The following is a 20565-nucleotide window of genomic DNA, read 5'->3' as shown; positions in this document are numbered from 1 at the left end:
AGGCAAACACCTCACCATCTACATGGACCGTGCACCACTTACCGTCTTCTTTTCTAAAGTCTCTACACTGGCTCACTGAGACAATGTAAACAAACTGAATACATTTCCCAATTTACTACAGATGTGAAGCACATGAGCAACAGCAGAAATGTGGTTGTTAATTTTTTTTCACTTCAATAGGATACCATTGTGGAACAACGGAATGACAATGGCCTATGTTTTATGCTTGAGCAGCAGCAGTCCATCTTCAATTTGTCTCAGACATGTGTGCCTGAATTACAAGCTTCATTGTGGTGTGACACATCCCAAAACTTACTGTGCTCTTTTATACCCACAAAAATCTGGCACCACATTTTTGAAGCCTTCCACAATTTAGCATATGTGGGAATGTGAGCTACGGTCAAGTTGATAAGAAGAAAAGTGGTTGGTTGACCATTAAGAAAGACTGCTGAAAATCAGCTCAAGCATGTGCCAGATGCCAACATCCCATTGGCACCATAATCATGCCTACAGAGCGCTTCATGCAAATTCATGTTGACCTCGGGAGATCTTTGCAATGTATAGGACAGTATAGTTACTTATTAATGGTGGCTGACAGATTTGCAAGCTGGCCTAAGGCCTTTTTGATCAGTGATATGGTCGCAGAAATGGTGGCCAGAGCTTTTGTAAATGGCTGGATTGTAAGGTTTGAGGTAGCTCAGATGATAATAACAAACTGTGGAAGGTAGTTTGAATCATTACTGTTCCAGGAGCTTCTATGACTATGTGGCTGCTTGCTTAGCAAAATAACTGTGACCAATAAATTCACTGCACTGGATTTTGAAGAATGTTACGAGATACCGCTTGAAAAAAAGACTTCGGCACTCGATTGCTAATGAATACAAGACGTCCAATGTGAAAGTGGAGCAGTGTCCGCAGAAACACGAGGTGAAATTATTTTGGGACAGCCAAGCATGAAACATCTCAAATCTAATGTCAATGCAGGCCAGGAGCAGTAAAATTATATACAGAGAAGTTAAACCAGGGGCAAATTTCGACACAGTTACTGCTGGTATAAACAATGAATGCTCCAACAACGCCAGTACTCTTCAAGGGAGCTGGCGATATGTGCACCGCCTGATGAAAGGATGTGGTCACGAGAGTGCATGACCACATTGAGGTCTGGATTCAGTGAGTTTAAGTTGAATGGATCGTTATATTTGAGTAGTGCAACTTTCACTTGTGTGTGTTCCGTCAAAGTGACCTCATGCCATCAAGCTGTCAGTTGGCGGTTTTATACTCCGATGTTTCCCTTGCCTGACTTGATTGGCAACGATCAATGGTTTGGTTGTTCGGTTGGTCGTCTCAGTGGACGACGTGTATCTGGTCTTTCAACTGTTTCTGTGTTCTTATTGTTCATGTCTATGTGCAATTCGTCTTGTTGCTGTATAGTGACTGTTTTAGCATTGTTTGAGTTGTTTGTGGAATTGTCTTTTGTGGTTCCATGTGCATCTTGTCAGATTTTGAATAGGCAGTTTGGTCTTAACCCTGTCTGCATACTAGGATTTGGTGGAGCCATTTGACGATTTTAACTGTTGTTCTATCGTGGTACTGGTTATCGCATCTTAGGTGGATTTTGCAAATGTGCTGGTCGGCATTTAAGCTGTCCCTAGTTTAAGTTGCCATCCTGTTAAGTGAGCATAACTCTTGGCTGCCTGTCTCACTGCTTACGCAGTCTTAAGGACCTTTCTCAGGTCGATCCTTGGAGGACTGTCTGTGGATCACTCCCTTCTTTATTTGGTTTGATTGTGTCAATTGTTTAAAAATATTTTGTTTAAAGTATTCCTATTGCTTGTGGCCTTCAAACGACAAATAATTTGAATTCTTCTTAATAAGGCCTTCAGCCGTCAGTGTAGCTTGTGTTACAGTAATTTTTTTTAAATGATTGTTTTAAAAAAAATTATTTCCTTAAATAAAGTGTATGTGTGTAAAGTGCAACCAACGGTAACTGATTAGGAACCGTCCACACCTTTTCTGCCTTCCCTAAGTCCCAAGTCTCAGACACCAAAGTGGAGCAAACATGTTCATGATAGTGTGGAATGATAGGGTAGAAACAGTCTCCATCAAAAGACTGAAGCCAGCCCATACATAGGAAGGGGCCACAGGCTACACCTCCTACTCCATTGGGCTCTAACTTAAGCCTTTCTCAATCAACACAAATAACAGGGGCCTGGAAAATGTGGTGGAAGACTCTCTGGCACATAAGTACCACCAGCTACAAATACCTCCACCACTGTGACCAGCAGTGGTAACAAAACGAGTACAGCAGTAAAACACCAGTTCCCTGACAATCCCGGTGCCCTGGGGCTCAAAACTAAGGCTGGGAAGGGGGAAAGGGAGGGGGGGGGGGCGAAAGAGGGGGGGGGGGATAGGCTGGTGTAGCAACCTCAGAGTTGACTGATTAATTGTGATCTTTGTACTTTCTCATTTACCATGCAGTTTTGCTTGTTGTAAGATGATTTCATCTGGTGTGAAGTAAAGTAAAATTAACATGTGTATTAGGAGAGCTTGTCTGCATAATCATTGTCATGTCTGTCTACTTCGTGAACATAGATAACCTACAGTACCATTTAAGGGTCATGTGTTATTCAAAATGTACAATCCTCAAAAACCAACAGAATGACAACTCAGAATTTATGTTAATGCAGAGTCATAAAATGGTTATATTTGCAGTTTGGTACCCTATTTTGGCACTATAACAACAGAGTCATTGATTTATTCTGAATTGAATTTTTCTGAGAGAATAATTCTTCAGTTACTGTCTAATATCAGAAATGCTGGAGGGCAGTTGGGTTATGATTTGCACACTGACCATTTTTGTACAGGTGTCACAATTGTTGAAGAACTGTTCAAACAGAATGTATATTTCTCAGGAGTGGTTGAGACCAGTTGCAAGAAACTTCCAGCTGCAATCAAGAAAGGTGTCCTTTGTGTAAAGTAGCATGAAATTAAATGCCTCCACAATAATAAAATTATGATTCTGGCATGACTGGGTAAATGAACTATTCTCATGCTTTCTACAAAAGTGAGTAACTTAGTGTCACTTACAGAGAGAAGAAACAGAAAGGAAAGAGAAGAAATAATGAAACCAAAAGTGATTATTGATTATACTTCAAAAATTGATGGAGTTGATCGATCTGGCCATTTTATTTCCAGTTATGGCTTTTTAATGAAAAATCTTAAAGTGGTGGTGAAAACTGTGCTTCTGCTTATTGCAGAAAGGACTTGTAAATAGCTATTTGCTATACGAGAATCACTGTGAATAAAAACAGCTCGACAATACTGTCTCACAAAGAGTTCTGGAAAAATGCTATTAGAACCTTAGTTGGTGAAGAAATAAGACGACAGAAATGAGTACATCATTCAACTTCTGATAATGAGGAAATCTTAAATGGAAAGTAGCACATTATTGATAAACTTCCTTGGAAAAACCATAAGGATTGTGCAATGTGTTCAGACAGAAAAAAGGAAGATGGGATGCATGAAACTGCATATTAATGTGAAACTTGCACATGAAACCCAGTTCTCCATCCTAAAGAGGTTTCAAAATATATCACACAACAAAAAGTTTTCTATTTAATGCCTATGTAAATATATTGGAATGAAAGTGTGCTTTTTGCTCTAACGTATACCCTAATTGTTACTCAGTGATGTCATTCCCTGTGGCATGCTCACTGCCAAGGTGGTGCTGATTTAAATAAGAGTGCATAGAGATGCCCTCTGTCTGCATTACAAGAACAATTTTTCTGGTAATGTATTTATGTACATCACAGTTCCCTGTGAGCTGCAGTGGATTATTTGCAACAAACATCGTGAGGAAATAAATGTACAGTGAAGCAGCCTACTACAAGATGATAGGGATGAGCACCACATTATATACTAGCAGTATGTGTTTCAGCAATGAAGACTTTCTTTCTAAAAGATGAATTACCCCAGAACACTGTTTCAAATGGCATTATTAAATGAAAATTTGCAAAATATGTCATTTTACTGATTTGTCTATCCCAACTTTTGCAGTGAGTCTAAGTGCAAGTGTGATACAACTAAATTGTCTTAAAGAGTTCCAAAATGTGCTTTTTCCATTTTAAACTGTCATCGATATGGACTCCTAAAAATTTTGTAGTTCCCACCCTACTTATTATTTCCTCGCTGTGTGTTAACACTTCTCATTGGTGTAGTACCTGTAGATGTACTGAATTGAATATATTGTGCTTTTTTTAAAAAAAAAAAAAATTGAGAGTGAGACCATTCATAGAAACCCAGCCAATGATACTCTTAAGAACACCGTTTACCATTTCTTCTGTTGCTGTATGTATGATTGGATTGAGTACAATACTAATATCACCCGCAAAAAATACTAGTTCTGCTTGTTGAGTATCAGACAGAAGGTCATTTAATAACATGGGGAACAATATTGGACCTAAGACTGAGCCATGATGAACCCCATGCATGCCTTCTGCTGTGTCAGAAGGATCTCCCTTGATCATGTTGGCTGAATTACGAAGTACGCCTTTCTGCATTCTTTTGGTTATATATCACATTATCCATTGGTTAGGTATGCCATCCATTGTATAAAATCGAAATTTATCTAGGAGAATATCAGGTTCACACATAAAAATGCCTTAGATAGGTCACAGAAAATTCCAACCAGAGCTGTCTTGTTATTTAATGCTTGTAGGAATTGGCGTAAATGACATTATCAGTTGAGAAACACTTCTGAAATTCAAACTGTGTTTTACTGAGGATATTATTGTTGCTTAGGTGAGATGATGTTCCAGAATAAATAACTTTCATAAAAATTTCGGAAAATGATGTCAGTAGAAAGAACTTGCCCCCCTTCTAACAGCCGTGTACCGCAAGTCTCTAGAGGAACGGAGGGTTCCAAATGATTGGAAAAGAGCACAGATAGTCCCAGTCTTCAAGAAGGGTCGTCGAGCAGATGCGCAAAACTATAGACCTATATCTCTTACGTCGATCTCTTGTAGAATTTTAGAACATGTTTTTTGCTCGCGTATCATGTCATTTCTGGAAACCCAGAATCTACTATGTAGGAATCAACATGGATTCCGGAAACAGCGATCGTGTGAGACCCAACTCGCCTTATTTGTTCATGAGACCCAGAAAATATTAGATACAGGCTCCCAGGTAGATGCTATTTTTCTTGACTTCCGGAAGGCGTTCGATACAGTTCCGCACTGTCGCCTGATAAACAAAGTAAGAGCCTACGGAATATCAGACCAGCTGTGTGGCTGGATTGAAGAGTTTTTAGCAAACAGAACACAGCATGTTGTTATCAATGGAGAGACGTCTACAGACGTTAAAGTAACCTCTGGCGTGCCACAGGGGAGTGTTATGGGACCATTGCTTTTCACAATATATATAAATGACTTAGTAGATAGTGTCGGAAGTTCCATGCGGCTTTTCGCGGATGATGCTGTAGTATACAGAGAAGTTGCTGCATTAGAAAATTGTAGCGAAATACAGGAAGATCTGCAGCGGATAGGCACTTGGTGCAGGGAGTGGCAACTGACCCTTAACATAGACAAATGTAATGTATTGCGAATACATAGAAAGAAGGATCCTTTATTGTATGATTATATGATAGCGGAACAAACACTGGTAGCAGTTACTTCTGTAAAATATCTGGGAGTATGCGTACGGAACTGACCCTTAACATAGACAAATGTAATGTATTGCGAATACATAGAAAGAAGGATCCTTTATTGTATGATTATATGATAGCGGAACAAACACTGGTAGCAGTTACTTCTGTAAAATATCTGGGAGTATGCGTACGGAACGATTTGAAGTGGAATGATCATATAAAACTAATTGTTGGTAAGGCGGGTACCAGGTTGAGATTCATTGGGAGAGTGCTTAGAAAATGTAGTCCATCAACAAAGGAGGTGGCTTACAAAACACTCGTTCGACCTATACTTGAGTATTGCTCATCAGTGTGGGATCCGTACCAGGTCGGGTTGACGGAGGAGATAGAGAAGATCCAAAGAAGAGCGGCGCGTTTCGTCACTGGGTTATTTGGTAACCGTAATAGCGTTACGGAGATGTTTAATAAACTCAAGTGGCAGACTCTGCAAGAGAGGCGCTCTGCATCGCGGTGTAGCTTGCTCGCCAGGTTTCGAGAGGGTGCGTTTCTGGATGAGGTATCGAATATATTGCTTCCCCCTACTTATACTTCCCGAGGAGATCACGAATGTAAAATTAGAGAGATTAGAGCGCGCACGGAGGCTTTCAGACAGTCGTTCTTCCCGCGAACCATACGCGACTGGAACAGGAAAGGGAGGTAATGACAGTGGCACGTAAAGTGCCCTCCGCCACACACCGTTGGGTGGCTTGCGGAGTATCAATGTAGATGTAGATGTAGATGTAGTGAAACAGGTCAGTGGTTAATTGACGTCTCTTGTATCACCACTCTTGTCGAGACATTTAGTAATAGCTCAGTCTCTCTGGAAACATGCCGTGAGATAGTGGTGCATTGCATATTTCAGACAATATAGTCCTTATTACATGGGATCAAATCATTAGTACTCTGTTGGAAATGCCATCAAATCCAGATGAGCTTTTATTTTCGAGAGAATACACAATCCTGGAAATTGAAATAAGAACACCGTGAATTCATTGTCCCAGGAAGGGGAAACTTTATTGACACATTCCTGGGGTCAGATACATCACATGATCACACTGACAGAACCACAGGCACATAGACACAGGCAACAGAGCATGCACAATGTCGGCACTAGTACAGTGTATATCCACCTTTCGCAGCAATGCAGGCTGCTATTCTCCCATAGAGACGATCGTAGAGATGCTGGATGTAGTCCTGTGGAACGGCTTGCCATGCCATTTCCACCTGGCGCCTCAGTTGGACCAGCGTTCGTGCTGGACGTGCAGACCGCGTGAGACGACGCTTCATCCAGTCCCAAACATGCTCAATGGGGGACAGATCCGGAGATCTTGCTGGCCAGGGTAGTTGACTTACACCTTCTAGAGCACGTTGGGTGGCACGGGATACATGCGGACGTGCATTGTCCTGTTGGAACAGCAAGTTCCCTTGCCGGTCTAGGAATGGTAGAACGATGGGTTCGATGACGGTTTGGATGTACCGTGCACTATTCAGTGTCCCCTCGACGATCACCAGTGGTGTACGGCCAGTGTAGGAGATCGCTTCCCACACCATGATGCCGGGTGTTGGCCCTGTGTGCCTCGGTTGTACGCAGTCCTGATTGTGGCGCTCACCTGCACGGCGCCAAACACGCATACGACCATCATTGGCACCAAGGCAGAAGCGACTCTCATCGCTGAAGACGGCACGGCTCCATTCGTCCCTCCATTCACGCCTGTCGCGACACCACTGGAGGCGGGCTACACGATGTTGGGGCGTGAGCGGAAGACGGCCTAACGGTGTGCCGGACCGTAGCCCAGCTTCATGGAGACGGTTGCGAATGGTCCTCGCCGATACCCCAGGAGCAACAGTGTCCCTAATTTGCTGGGAAGTGGCGGTGCGGTCCCCTACGGCACTGCGTAGGATCCTACGGTCTTGGCGTGCATCCGTGCGTCGCTGCGGTCCGGTCCCAGGTCGACGGGCACGTGCACCTTCCGCCGACCACTGGCGACAACATCGATGTACTGTGGAGACCTCACGCCCCACGTGTTGAGCAATTCGGCGGTACGTCCACCCGGCCTCCCGCATGCCCACTATACGCCCTCGCTCAAAGTCCGTCAACTGCACATACGGTTCACGTCCACGCTGTCGCGGCATGCTACCAGTGTTAAAGACTGCGATGGAGCTCCGTATGCCACGGCAAACTGGCTGACACTGACGGCGGCGGTGCACAAATGCTGCGCAGCTAGCGCCATTCGACGGCCAACACCGCGGTTCCTGGTGTGTCCGCTGTGCCGTGCGTGTGATCATTGCTTGTACAGCCCTCTCGCAGTGTCCGGAGCAAGTATGGTGGGTCTGACACACCGGTGTCAATGTGTTCTTTTTTCCATTTCCAGGAGTGTATAATCTTACTTTTAGAAGGAGAAGTTGGTGATACATTAAAACAACCGAGTTGCTTTTTCAACATGCTGCTGTGATTTTTCTCTTGAACTGTTTATCTCTATATTTTCTACGATATTTAGTAAATGATTATTAAACATATCTGCTACCTGTGATTGATCCTGTATAGTCCTTCCATTTAATTCAGTAGAAATGTTATCTTGTTTTGTGGCCAGTTGTTTTGTCTCTCATTTCACTACATTCTATGTAGCCACAAGCCTATTATTGAAATCACTGATTTCTGGCGTAATGTGCATGTTCATTGATTTTTTAATAGATTTTCTTAGAAATTTTAAGTGGCTTTTGTAATGTGCAACTACTATAGGATTTTTTCTTGTTTTTGCCAACAGATACATTTACTTTTTTCTTTTTCATTACACTTTAATCCCTCTAGTGATCTATGGTTTTTACAGGGCTGTTTGATGTCCTTTCTGATTAGCTTATGTGGGAAGCTATTTTCAAATAATTATATGAATTTGTCATGGAATGAATTAAATTTTATGTCACCATTTGGTTCATTATAAATTTCACCCCTGGTCATGTCTCATAATCTGTTCTTGAATTGTTCTGGAATAATTAATTATTCTGTTTTCTATGAGGAGTATCAATACTATAAGGCACTTTCTTATTGATCCTAACTAACAGTGCATCATAATCAGAGAGTGTATTTGTTACTGGTGCAGTTATTTTCTTGCATTGAGTTTCACTAAAGAAAACATTATCAACTAGGATCCTACAGTATTTATCCACCTGTGTTGGAATGTTAATTACTTAGGTCAAATTGGAGGATCCAAATAAGGAATTTCAGTCATCTTTCTATGTAGATCCTATTAACTGCATGTTGCTCTCTGACAGATTGCATAGTAAGGACATCCATCTTTCTCATAAACAGTTAAGAATTTCCTATTGGGGATCTGTATACAGTTGTAATTAAAAGGGAACTATTTGTGAGTATTAATTCACAAGTACACACTTGTATGTGCTGATCATTACGAAATCTACTTGTCTCAGTGTTTTTGAAACTGTGTTCTGTTATAACGTGACAACTCCTCCTTATTAGTATATATAAAGTTTTTTCTGAAACTGAACACACACACACACACACACACACACACACACACACACACACACACACACACACACACACACACACACACACACACACACACAGACAGACATATATACATGGAAACTCCAGGTAGGAATAACAACAATGCACAAAAAGAGAAGACAGATTGCTACTTACCATACAGAATGCCAGCATTACAGTCCGAGATGCTGGATTGGTGGTCATGTATGCACAAGGAGTGCTTGCTTGTGTGTTTGAATGGTGAGTGTATCTCTTTTACTGATGAAGGCTGTGGCCAAAAGATTTATGTGAGTGTCTTTTAATTGTACCTATATATGGAATTCTATTATCTCTTAAATAATTTCAATAGGTAAGAAGGTGTTCACCAAGGAATAGGTTTACATCACATAAAATTTGTTGAATATTGCCTTCCTTATTTGTAATTTTTTTCCGGGATGTTTAATCTATTATTGAATAATTCTTGCTATATTTGAATAGTGTACCAATCCATTTTCTTTTAAAATACTTACACAGTATTTTTTTCCCGTCCTTTTCAGATACTCATATTTGAACTTTATACATCAGCTTCAAAAGTTGTCTTCAGTGATGTGCCCATTCTGGGATGAAACAGAACCAGACAATAAGGTTATTGTATAACAGGCAGAATAATTTTCTAATCTTTGTAACTGCAAGGGAAACTTTTTCTGTTAATAAGCGTCAACAGAAATTACATTACGAAGTTCAAATTTTTGTCACAGTTATTATGGTATAACATGACATTATAATTATTGTGAAATGTGATTTATTTTTCCCTAAACTTAGAATTTTTAAATAATTTTATTTGCTACACACGGGACATGACAAGTTTTAATGAAAAAGAATGAAATGTTTTATAACATTTTACTCAATTTGTTACAAAATCATTTAATGTTACAACATTTTTTTATGCAAAAGATGTGTGAAATGTATAATAAAATAATTTCTTACTAACAAAAAAAGAATAATTTTATTCTATAACACCTTACTATAAAATCATAGCTTCTACAGTGAATAGATAAATGTGTCATTATCGTCCTCAAATTGTAAAACTGTACTCCATCAACTAAAATATTATCAAGCAACTTAGTCAGAGTCTTAATCCTTAAGTTAAATATATTTCAATGATTGATTATGATCCAAAAATATTTAAAAAATGGGCATTATAAAAGTCTCTACTGAGTAACTCACATCCTTAACAAACTTTTTTTCTGTTGCATTTACAACATTGTATTACTAAATGATTTTTTCACAAAAAATATGCCTTATTGAATAACTGACTCAAAGTAACTGTGATTCATTATGCTTCTGTTATCAATGCAAATGGCACCTGATGAAATATAAACATATTCAAAAAGTAAGGGCTGTTCACTTACCGTACGCTTAAATGTTGACAGCTCAGAACAAAGTAGTATGAATGTATCACCACCTATTGAATGTTTATTATGCCAAAAGTCATTCTTTTGATGCAATAATCCTTGGACTGTGGGAGAAAGCAGGCAACAGTGGTTTTGAAAATCAGTCTACATCTATATTCCTACTCTGCAAACCACTATGAAGTGCATGGCAGTGGATACTTCTCATTGTACCAATTATTATGGCTTCTTCCCATTCTACTCCCTTACAAAACATGAGAAATAAATGGTTGCTTAAACATCTCAATGTGTGCTGTGATTTTTCTAATGTTGTCATTGCAGTCTCTATTAAAGTGACACATAGGAGATTGTAGTATATGCATATGTTCTTACTCATAGTTCTTGAAACTTTGCAAGTAGACATTCATGGGATAGTTTGCATCTATCTTCAGGTGTCTGCCAGTTCAGTCTTTTCAGCATCTCTGTCATATTCACCCGTGGATGAAATAAACCTGTGACTTTTCATGATGCACTTCTTTATGTGTGTTCAACCTTCAATAATTCCTATTTGGTGCAGGCCTGTCGTATATGGCATTATTTTGGGTTGGACTGTACAAACATTTTGTAAGCAATCTCTTTTGTAGACTGATAGCATTTCCTTAGGTCCTACCATTGAACTGAAGTCTACCACCTGCTTTACCTACATCTGAGCCTGTGTCATTGTTCCACTTCATATTTCTATTAATTGTTGCACCCAGATATTCTTATGAGTTGACAGAGTCCAATTGTGACTCGATATTGTAGTGATAGGATACCATGTTATTGTTGTTATTATTATTATTATTATTATTATTATTATTATTATTATTCATTTTTTGAAGTGCACAAATTTATATTTCTGAACATGTAAAGAAAGTTGCCAAACTGTGCACCACTTTAAAATCTTATCTGGATTTGATATTTGGGCAAATTATTTCAGACAGTTCTTCACTGTATATTACTGCATCACCTGCAAAAAGTCTGCATTATTTACTAATATTGTATGCAATGTCATTAATATACAACATGTACAACAAACTTCCCCGGGCACACCTAAAGTTGCTTGTACATCTGTCGGTGACTCTACAACCAACTGCAAAGTGTGCACTGTAATCAGATTTTTGCATGTCAAAGGATCTAGAGCTGTTCAAATTCTTTAGGAGCTGTGCATGATTTATGGGCCTACAGTAATGAGTGATGGAAAGATTACACAATGGTATTGGGATTTTAAAAGTGGCTGTACAAATGTGCATGAAGAAGAGTGAAACAAAGGACCCAGTATCCAAGCTGATGAAATTGTACAACAGGTGGACCATGAACTGCGATCTGATCAACAGTTGATGATTGGTGCCCTGGTTAATGCTCTTCCTCATGATGAACACAACATTATCTACACACTTGTAATAGAACAGCTGAGATATAACAAAATTTCTTACTGATGCCCAGTTTTAGACCATTTTGATGCAAACAGTATTTAAGAATCTCTAATGTATTTTTCATGCTAACAGGAGTCTTTCTAAGAGGTTATATCCAAATTAAGGTTCAGGTGCCAATTGTAAATAAAATTAAATAAACATCAATGATTAGGTGTAGACCACGTATTTATAACACATGATGCTAATGTGGAGTAATGGTAACCACACACCTTACATTTGAGATTTTGAGCAGGTACATCAACATGACTGAAAGTGTTACCAAGATTTTGGACCATGTCCTTTCTCAAAGTTGACAGCTGAACAACTGCAACCCAGGACAAAATAGTAGAAAGAGAGAGAGAGAGAGAGAAAGAAAGAGAGAGAGAGAGAGAGAGAGAGAGAGAGAGAGAGAGAGAGAGAGAGAGAAAGAGAGTTAATCTGAGTTAGGAAATAGCATCTGTCAACTGCCCAGTGCCTAACCTATTATTTGTATTTCAACCATGACTTTCTCATATCATATTACCTATAACAGATACAGATAAAGTCTCAGAATCAAACAATGTTGGATGCATGGGAATTGTTTCTTCCTTAATGTAACGATGATCATGTCTGTTCTCTAAACATTTATACATTTTTCCCTTTCTGTGGGCTTCTTACTTTTTGAAGATAATGTTGTTCTGTGTAAATAACTGAAGACTAAAGGAGACTTCTCGCTGTACACTTGAAATGATAAACACAGACTAGCCTGAAATGTAGTGGAACTCAGATAATGCAAGGCACAAAAACCCAAATTATAATTCAACCTTAATTTTTTCTCTGTAGCTGTTCTGAATTCCATGCCTGGAATTTTTGGTTTGTATGTTAAGCTCACTCACAAACTCTCAAGGAAATTCTGTACTTATGATGGAAGTACCTACTCACCAACAAGATATTGCTGAAAAAATATCCACAACTGTAGCTCACAGCCTTTGATTTGTTATGAAATACATTATGCATGACACTCTTAAGATTGCAAAAATTCATCAAAAATCTACATTTAATCACAGGGTTCACATGGAGTATAGGGGAAATGATTTGTCTGTATGGCAATACTACTGTTAAAATTTGTAGAAAGATCGTATATATAGTTCACAAATGAAGATAAAAAATTAATTACACTTTTTGCAACACTCATAAATTGTCAAAAATATGCAGGATATTAAATACAAACGGTTCTGATACAATTTGTGAAAAAATAATAGGGAGACAATACAAACAGCATATTCAGTTTGTATGTGAATTTTGAAGAAAATGTATCTGACACTTGTGCTCTCACTTAATAAAATAATTTTACAGTAATTTTCAAGGACCTGCTAAATTTTTGGAAAGATTACTACACTGCTTGTTTCTCTCATTTAATTTAATGAATAGAAAGACATTTTCTCGTGGTCCTCTGAAGAAATTAATTTAAAATCATGACATCTGTCAAGTTGTAGATTAACAACTGTGGGTAAAGCTATCTTCTAAAGTCCAAGGTCAATTCATACTTGATTCATAACTGATCTATGTGGCAGAGCTATCTTTTTCTCTAAACAGGCAGTTCCCATACATACAGTACATACTTACACAATGAAGTGACCATACGGAATTTTTGGTCAGGAGACCCAATCGAGGGTTCCAGAACGAGATCTTCACTCTGCAGCGGAGTGTGTGCTGATATTAAACTTCCTGGCAGATTAAAACTGTGTGCCGGACCGAGACTCAACTCGGGACCTTTGCCTTTCGAGTCTTGGTCTGGTACACAGTTTTAATCTGCCGGGAAGTTTCAATCTAGGGTTGTTCAGCTGCCTAGTGCAAGTCTTTTTATTTGACACCACTTTGGCAACTTGCAGATAGATGATGACAACAAAACAACACCCACCCCCTGAGTTCGTAAACTATCCAACATGGCTGACAATCGAACCTGCTTTCTCCACAAGGCATTCAGCCAAACTGACTACTCCATTATTTAGGCAGACACTTAAACAGTGGCAGTTAAGCTATGTGATCCATTGCACACCTGCTCTTACCAACAACTGGCTACAGCGATTCAGCCATTTTTTGCCTTACAAAGTGGATGACTCAGCAGAATGGCTACTTCCACATGATGAGCGTTAGCAGTTGCCACCTCGCATGGTGTTCGTTGTCAGCATTCTTATTGTCAAAATTTTTGTGTTTCTGGAATCATATTAAGATTTGTGTAGGGCAACAATGACTTTTCGTACTGAAATTTTCATTATTTGAGTGGAATGTCATTCTGTAATTTAGAATTCTAAGGATTAGATCAAAGAATGTAATAGTTGTGATGGAACATACAAAATATGTGTCCCTGTTTTCAATATAAAACATAAATGAAAAAAAAAAATCTTTTATACATAATTTCATTTATTACTTATCACTAAATATTTGAAGACCACAGAGGAATAGGGGACTGAGTCCACTTTTTTTCAAAGTTATGTTATGTTTCACTTGCTTAACTGAAGTTCAGTATATTAAGTGTGTACAAATGCCTTTTAGAAGAAGAAGTTAGTCAAAGAAATACAGACTTTTTAATATACACACACAGGGGAGAAAGGAAAAAAGTTTACTGGAGAACAAATTAAGGATATCTTTGCATGTCACACTATATCAAACAATGAAAATTTTTTGAAATGTAATGTAAAAGAAGCACAATATAATGAGGAGCTGGCTATAATTTTCTTATTCCAGTGTCCAGGAAAAATATTTTCATTGGAAACCCAACCAGTGAAACAGGTTAAGTTTGACAATGGCTCCTATTTTGTAACAAAATAATCAAGAAGTGATGGATGCAAAACTCCGAGAAGGAGGATGTCAGCATCTTCAAACTGGATGCCAATGTAAGAATCATATGCAGAAATAGGTCACCTGTAATGTTTCACAGCCATTTTATATGGCCTGACAGTGAGTGCTATTTTTCAGCTTTTCTGTCAGTATCTCAACAGAAGTTTGTAGACTTCTAATAACATAAAATTATTTTGTTTCTACAAAGCCAAATACTGCAACCCTTCGCTACCACATGCAGCATTTAATATTACTTTTAAAAAAATTAAACAATGTTTACAAAAATATAAAATCTTTTCATGTTTTCATAAATATGTTGTTGTGGTCTTCAGTTCAAAGACTGTTAGATGCAGCTCTCCTTGCTACTCTATCCTGTGCAAGTCTATTCATCTCCAGATCACTACTGCAACTTACATCCTTCTGAATCTGCTTACTTTATTTTATCTCTTGGTCTCCCTCTATAATTTTTACCCTCCCACACTTCCCTCTAGCACAAAATTAGTGATCCACTCATGTCTCAAAATGTGTCCTATCAAACAGTCCCTTCTAATCAGTTTGTGCCACAATTTTTTTTGTGCTTAGTACCTTTTCATTAGTTACATGATATACCCACCGAATCTTTAGCATTCTTCTGTAGCACCACATTTATGAACTGTTTATCATCCATATTTCACTCCCATCATGGTTGCACTCCACGTAAATACTTTCAAGAAAGACTCCCTAACACTTAAATCTATAGTCGATGTTAAAAAATTTCTTTTCTGCAGAAACACATTTCTTGGCATTGTCCATATATATTTTGTATCCTTTATACTTCAGCCATCATCAGGTAATCTAGTGTCCAAATAACAAAACTCATCTAGTAATTTAAGTACTTCATTTCCTAATCAAATCCCATCACCATTGCCTCATTTAATTTGACCACATTCTATTATCCTTGTTTTGCTTTTGTTGATACTCATCTTATACCCTCCTTTCAAGACACCGTCCATTCTGTTCAGCTGCTCTTCCAAGTCTTTTGCTGTTCCTGACAGAATTACAGTATAATCAGCAAATTTCAAAGTTTTTACTTCTTCTCCCTGAACTTTAATTTCTACTCCAAATATTTCTTTTGTTTCCATTACTGTTTGCTCATTGTGCAGATTGAATGACATTAACAATGGGATACAACCATGTCTCACTCCCTTTTCAACCACTGCTACCCCTTCATGCCCCTTGACTCTTGTAACTGCAGTCTGGTTACTGTAAAAGCTGTAATCAGCCATTCATTCCCTGTGTCTTACCCCTGCTATCTTCAGAATTTCAGAGAGAGTATTCCAGGCAACACTATCAAAAATTTTCTCTAAATCTACATATGCTGTAAACATGTGTTTGCCTTTCTTTAATCTATCTTCTAAGATAGGTTGTAGGAGCAGAATTGCTTCACATGTTCCTACATTTCTCTGGAATCCAAACTGACGCTCCCCAAGGTCAGCTTCTACCAGTTTTTCCATCTTCTGTAAAGAATTTTGCAACCATGACTTATGAAACTGATAGTTCAGTAACATTCACATCTGTCAGCACTCGCTTTCTTTGGAATTGGAATTATTACATTCTTCTTGAAGTCTGAGGGTATTTCACCTGTATCTCACATTTTGCACACTGGGTGGAAGAGTTTTGTCATGGTTGTCTCTCCCAAGGCTGTCAGTAGTTCTGACAAAATGTCGTCCAATCCCCGAGCTTTGTTTTGACTAAGGTTTTTCACTGCTATGTCAAATTCTTCTCACATCGTCGTGTCTCCCACCTCATCTTCATCTACATTCTCTGCCATTTCTATAATATTGCCTACAAGCACATTTCCCTTGTATAGATCCTCTATACATTCCTTCCACCTTTCAGCATTCCCTTCTTTCCTTAGGACTGGTTTTCCATCTGAACTCTTGACATTCATACATCTGCTTCTTGTCTCTGCAAACACTTCTTTACTTTTCCTGCAGATAGTATCAGGAGAAAGAAAACTGGTGTTCTACGGATCGGAGCGTGGAATGTAAGATTCCTTCATCGGGCAGGTATGTTAGAAAATTTAAAAAGGGAAATGAATAGGTTAAAGTTAGATATAGTGGGAATTAGTGAAGTTCGGTGGCAGGAGGAACAAGACTTTTGGTCAGGTGAATACAGGGTTATAAATACAAAATCAAATAGGGGTAATGCAGGAGTAGGTTTAATAATGAATAAAAAAAATAGGAGTACGGGTAAGCTACTACAAACAGCATATTAAACACATTATTGTGGCCAAGATAGACACGAAGCCCACGTCTACTACAGTAGTACAAGTTTATATGCCAACTAGCTCTGCAGATGTTGAAGAAATTGCCGAAATGTATGATGAGATAAAGGAAATTATTCAGGTAGTGAAAGGTTGATAGTCATGGGTGACTGGAATTCAAGAGTAGGAAAAGGGAGAGAAGGAAACATAGTAGGTGAATATGGATTGGGGCTAAGAGATGAAAGAGGAAGCCGCCTGGTAGAATTTTGTGCAGAGCATAACTTAATCATAGCTAACACTTGGTTCAAGAATCATGAAAGAAGGTTGTATACATGGAAGAACCCTGGAGATACTAAAAGGTATCAGATAGATTATTAAATGGTAAGACAGAGATTTAGGAACCAGGTTTTAAATTGTAAGACATTTCCAGGGGCAGATGTGGACTCTGACCACAATCCATTGGTTATGAACTGTATGTTAAAATTGAAGAAACTGCAAAAAGGTGGGAATTTAAGGCGATGGGATCTGGATAAACTGAAAGAACCAGAGGTTGTACAGAGTTTCAGTGAGAGCATAAGGGAACAATTGACAGGAATGGGGGAAAGACATACAGTAGAAGAAGAATGGGTAGCTTTGAGACATGAAATAGTGAAGGCAGCAGAGGATCAAATAGGTAAAAAGACGAAGACTAGTAGAAACCCTTGGGCAACAGAAGAAATATTGAATTTAATTGATGAAAGCAGAAAATATGAAAATGCTGTAAATGAAGCAGGCTAAAAGGAAAACATACCTCTCAAAAATGATATTGACAGGAAGTGCAAAATGGCTAAGCAGGGATGGCTAGAGGACAAATGTAAGGATGTAGAGGCTTATCTCACTAGGGGTAAGATAGATACTGCGTACAGGAAAATTAAAGAGACCTTTGGAGAAAGGAGAATCACTTGCATGAATATCAAGAGCTTTGATAGAAACTCAGTTCTAAGCAAAGAAGGGAAATCAGAAAGGTGGAAGGAGTATATAGAGGGTCTATACAAGGACGATGTACTTGAGGACAATATTATGGAAATGGAAGAGGATGTAGATGAAGATGAAATGGGAGATATGATACTGCTTGAAGAGTTTGACAGAGCACTGAAAGACCTGAGTCCATTAGAACTACTGACAGCCTTGGGAGAACCAGTCCTGACAAAACTCTACCATCTAGTCAGCAAGATGAATGAGACAGGTGAAATTCCCTCAGACTTCAAGAAGAATATAATAATTTCAATCCCAAATAAAGCAGGTGTTGACAGATGTGAAAATTACTGAACTATCAGTTTAATAACTCACAGCTGCAAAATACTAACGGCAATTCTTTACAGACGAATGGAAAAACTGATAGAAGCCGACCTCAGGGAAGATCAGTTTGGATTCCGTAGAAATGTTGGAACATGTGAGGCAATACTGACCCTATGACTTATGTTAGAAAATAGATTAAGGAAAGGTAAATCTACATTTCTAGCATTTGTAGACTTAGAGAAAGCTTTTGACAATGTTGATTGGAATACTCTCTTTCAAATTCTGAAGGTCGCCGGGGTAAAATACAGGGAGTGAAAGGCTATTTACAATTTGTACAGAAAGCAGATGGCAGTTATAAGAGTCGAGGGGTATGAAAGGGAAGCAGTGGTTGGGAAAGGAGTGAGACATGGTTGTAGCCTATCCCTGATGTTATTAAATCTGTAGATTGAGCAAGCAATAAAGGAAACAAAAGAAAAGTTCTGAGTAGGTATTAAAATCCATGGAGAAGAAATAAAAACTTTGAGGTTCGCCGATGACATTGTAATTCTGTCAGAGACAGCAAAGGACTTGGAAGAGCAGTTGAACGGAATGGACAGTGTCTTGAAAGGAGGATATAAGATGAACATCAACAAAAGCAAAACGAGGATAATGGAATGTAGTCGAATTAAGTCGGGTGATGCTGAGGGAATTAGATTAGGAAATGAGATACTTAAAGTAGTAAAGGAGTTTTGCTGTTTGGGGAGCAAAATAACTGATGATGGTCGAAGTAGAGAGGATATAAAATGTAGACTGGCAATGGCAAGGAAAGCGTTTCTGAAGAAGAAAAATTTGTTAACATTGAGTATAGATTTAAATGTCATTAAGCCATTTCTGAAAGTATTTGTATGGAGTGTAGCCATGTATGGAAGTGAAACGTGGACAATAAATAGTTTAGACAAGAAGAGAATAGAAGCTTTCGAAATGTGGTGCTACAGAAGAATACTCAAGATTAGATGGGTAGATCACATAACTAATGAGGAGGTATTGAATAGAATTTGGGAGAAGAGGAGCTTGTGGCACAACTTGACTAGAAGAAGGGATCGGTTGGTAGGACATGTTCTGAGACATTGAGGGATCACCAATTTAGTATTGGAGGGCAGCGTGGATGGTAAAAATCATAGAGGGAGACCAAGAGATGAATACACTAAGCAGATTCAGAAGAATGTAGGCTGCAGTAGGTACTGGGAGATGAAGAAGCTTGCACAGGATAGAGTAGCATGGAGAGCTGCATCAAACCAGTCTCAGGACTGAAGACCACAACAACAAACAACAACAGTATCTATGTTTCCCCCAGTGAAATATGTTTGTAAATCCTTACATTTGTCCTCTAGCCATTCCTGCTTAAGCATTTTGGACTTCCTGCCAGACTCTTATTTTAAACGTTTGAATTCCCTTTCACCTGATTCACTTTCATATTTTCTCTTTTCACCCATTGAATTCAAGATCTGTGTTATTCCAGGATTTCTATTAGGCCTGTCTCTTTAACTATTTGATTCTCTGCTGCCTTTCTCTGTTTCATCTCTCAACGCTACCCATTAGCCTTCTACTGTGTTGCTTTCCACTGTTCTAGTCAATTGTTGCCTAATGCTCCTTCTGGAACTCTCAACCACCTCTGGTTCTTTAAACCTATCCAGGTCCCATCTCCTTAATTTCCTACATTCATTGCAATTTCTTCAGTTTTAATCTGCAGTCCATAACCACTTAATTGTGGCCAGAGTACACATCTGCCCCTGAAAATGCCTTACAATTTAAAATCTGGTTTCAAAATCACTCTGTCGTACCATTCCATAATCAGCCTGAAACCTTCTGGTGTCTCCAAGTCTCTTCCACTTATGCACCCTTCTTTCATGCTTCTTAAACCAAATGTTATTGATGATTAAATCATACTCTGTGGGAAATTCTACCAGGTGGTTTCCTTTTTCATTCCTTTCCCCCAGTCCATATTCACCTACAGTTTTTCCTTCTCTTCCTTTTCCTACTATCAAATTCCAGTACCCCATCACAATTGAATTTTCGTCTCGCTTAACTATCTGAATAATTTATTTTATCTCGTGATGTATTTCTTCAACCTCCTCATCATCTGTGGTGCTAGTTGGCCAATGAACTTCTACTATTGTAGTGCATGTTGGCTCTGTGTTTATCTTGGTTACAATAATGTGTTCACTGTGTTG

The 20565-nt window shown here is 38.7% G+C and overlaps 1 protein-coding gene across 2 annotated transcripts in view; it reads left to right on the top strand.

Annotated features, from left to right (window-relative positions):
- Positions 1 to 10063, top strand: part of LOC126416297 (beta-galactosidase-1-like protein 2) — a 137812-nt gene extending 127749 nt beyond the window's left edge. Inside the window, exon 12 of one of the 2 annotated variants that reach the window (XM_050083954.1) lies at positions 9725 to 10063. In XM_050083954.1, the coding sequence (XP_049939911.1) occupies positions 9725 to 9793 (69 nt within the window). In that variant the 3' untranslated portion in view covers positions 9794 to 10063. The remainder of the gene's footprint in view (positions 1 to 9724) is intronic. The other variant, XM_050083955.1, reaches the window with a different exon arrangement.
- The last annotated feature ends 10502 nt before the right edge of the window (positions 10064 to 20565 follow it).

Source organism: Schistocerca serialis, chromosome 8 (genome assembly GCF_023864345.2).
Source record: "Schistocerca serialis cubense isolate TAMUIC-IGC-003099 chromosome 8, iqSchSeri2.2, whole genome shotgun sequence".
Lineage (NCBI taxonomy): Eukaryota > Metazoa > Arthropoda > Insecta > Orthoptera > Acrididae > Schistocerca > Schistocerca serialis.
The sequence above is the reverse complement of the archived record's forward strand: the minus strand, read 5'-3'. Positions and strand labels throughout refer to the sequence as shown.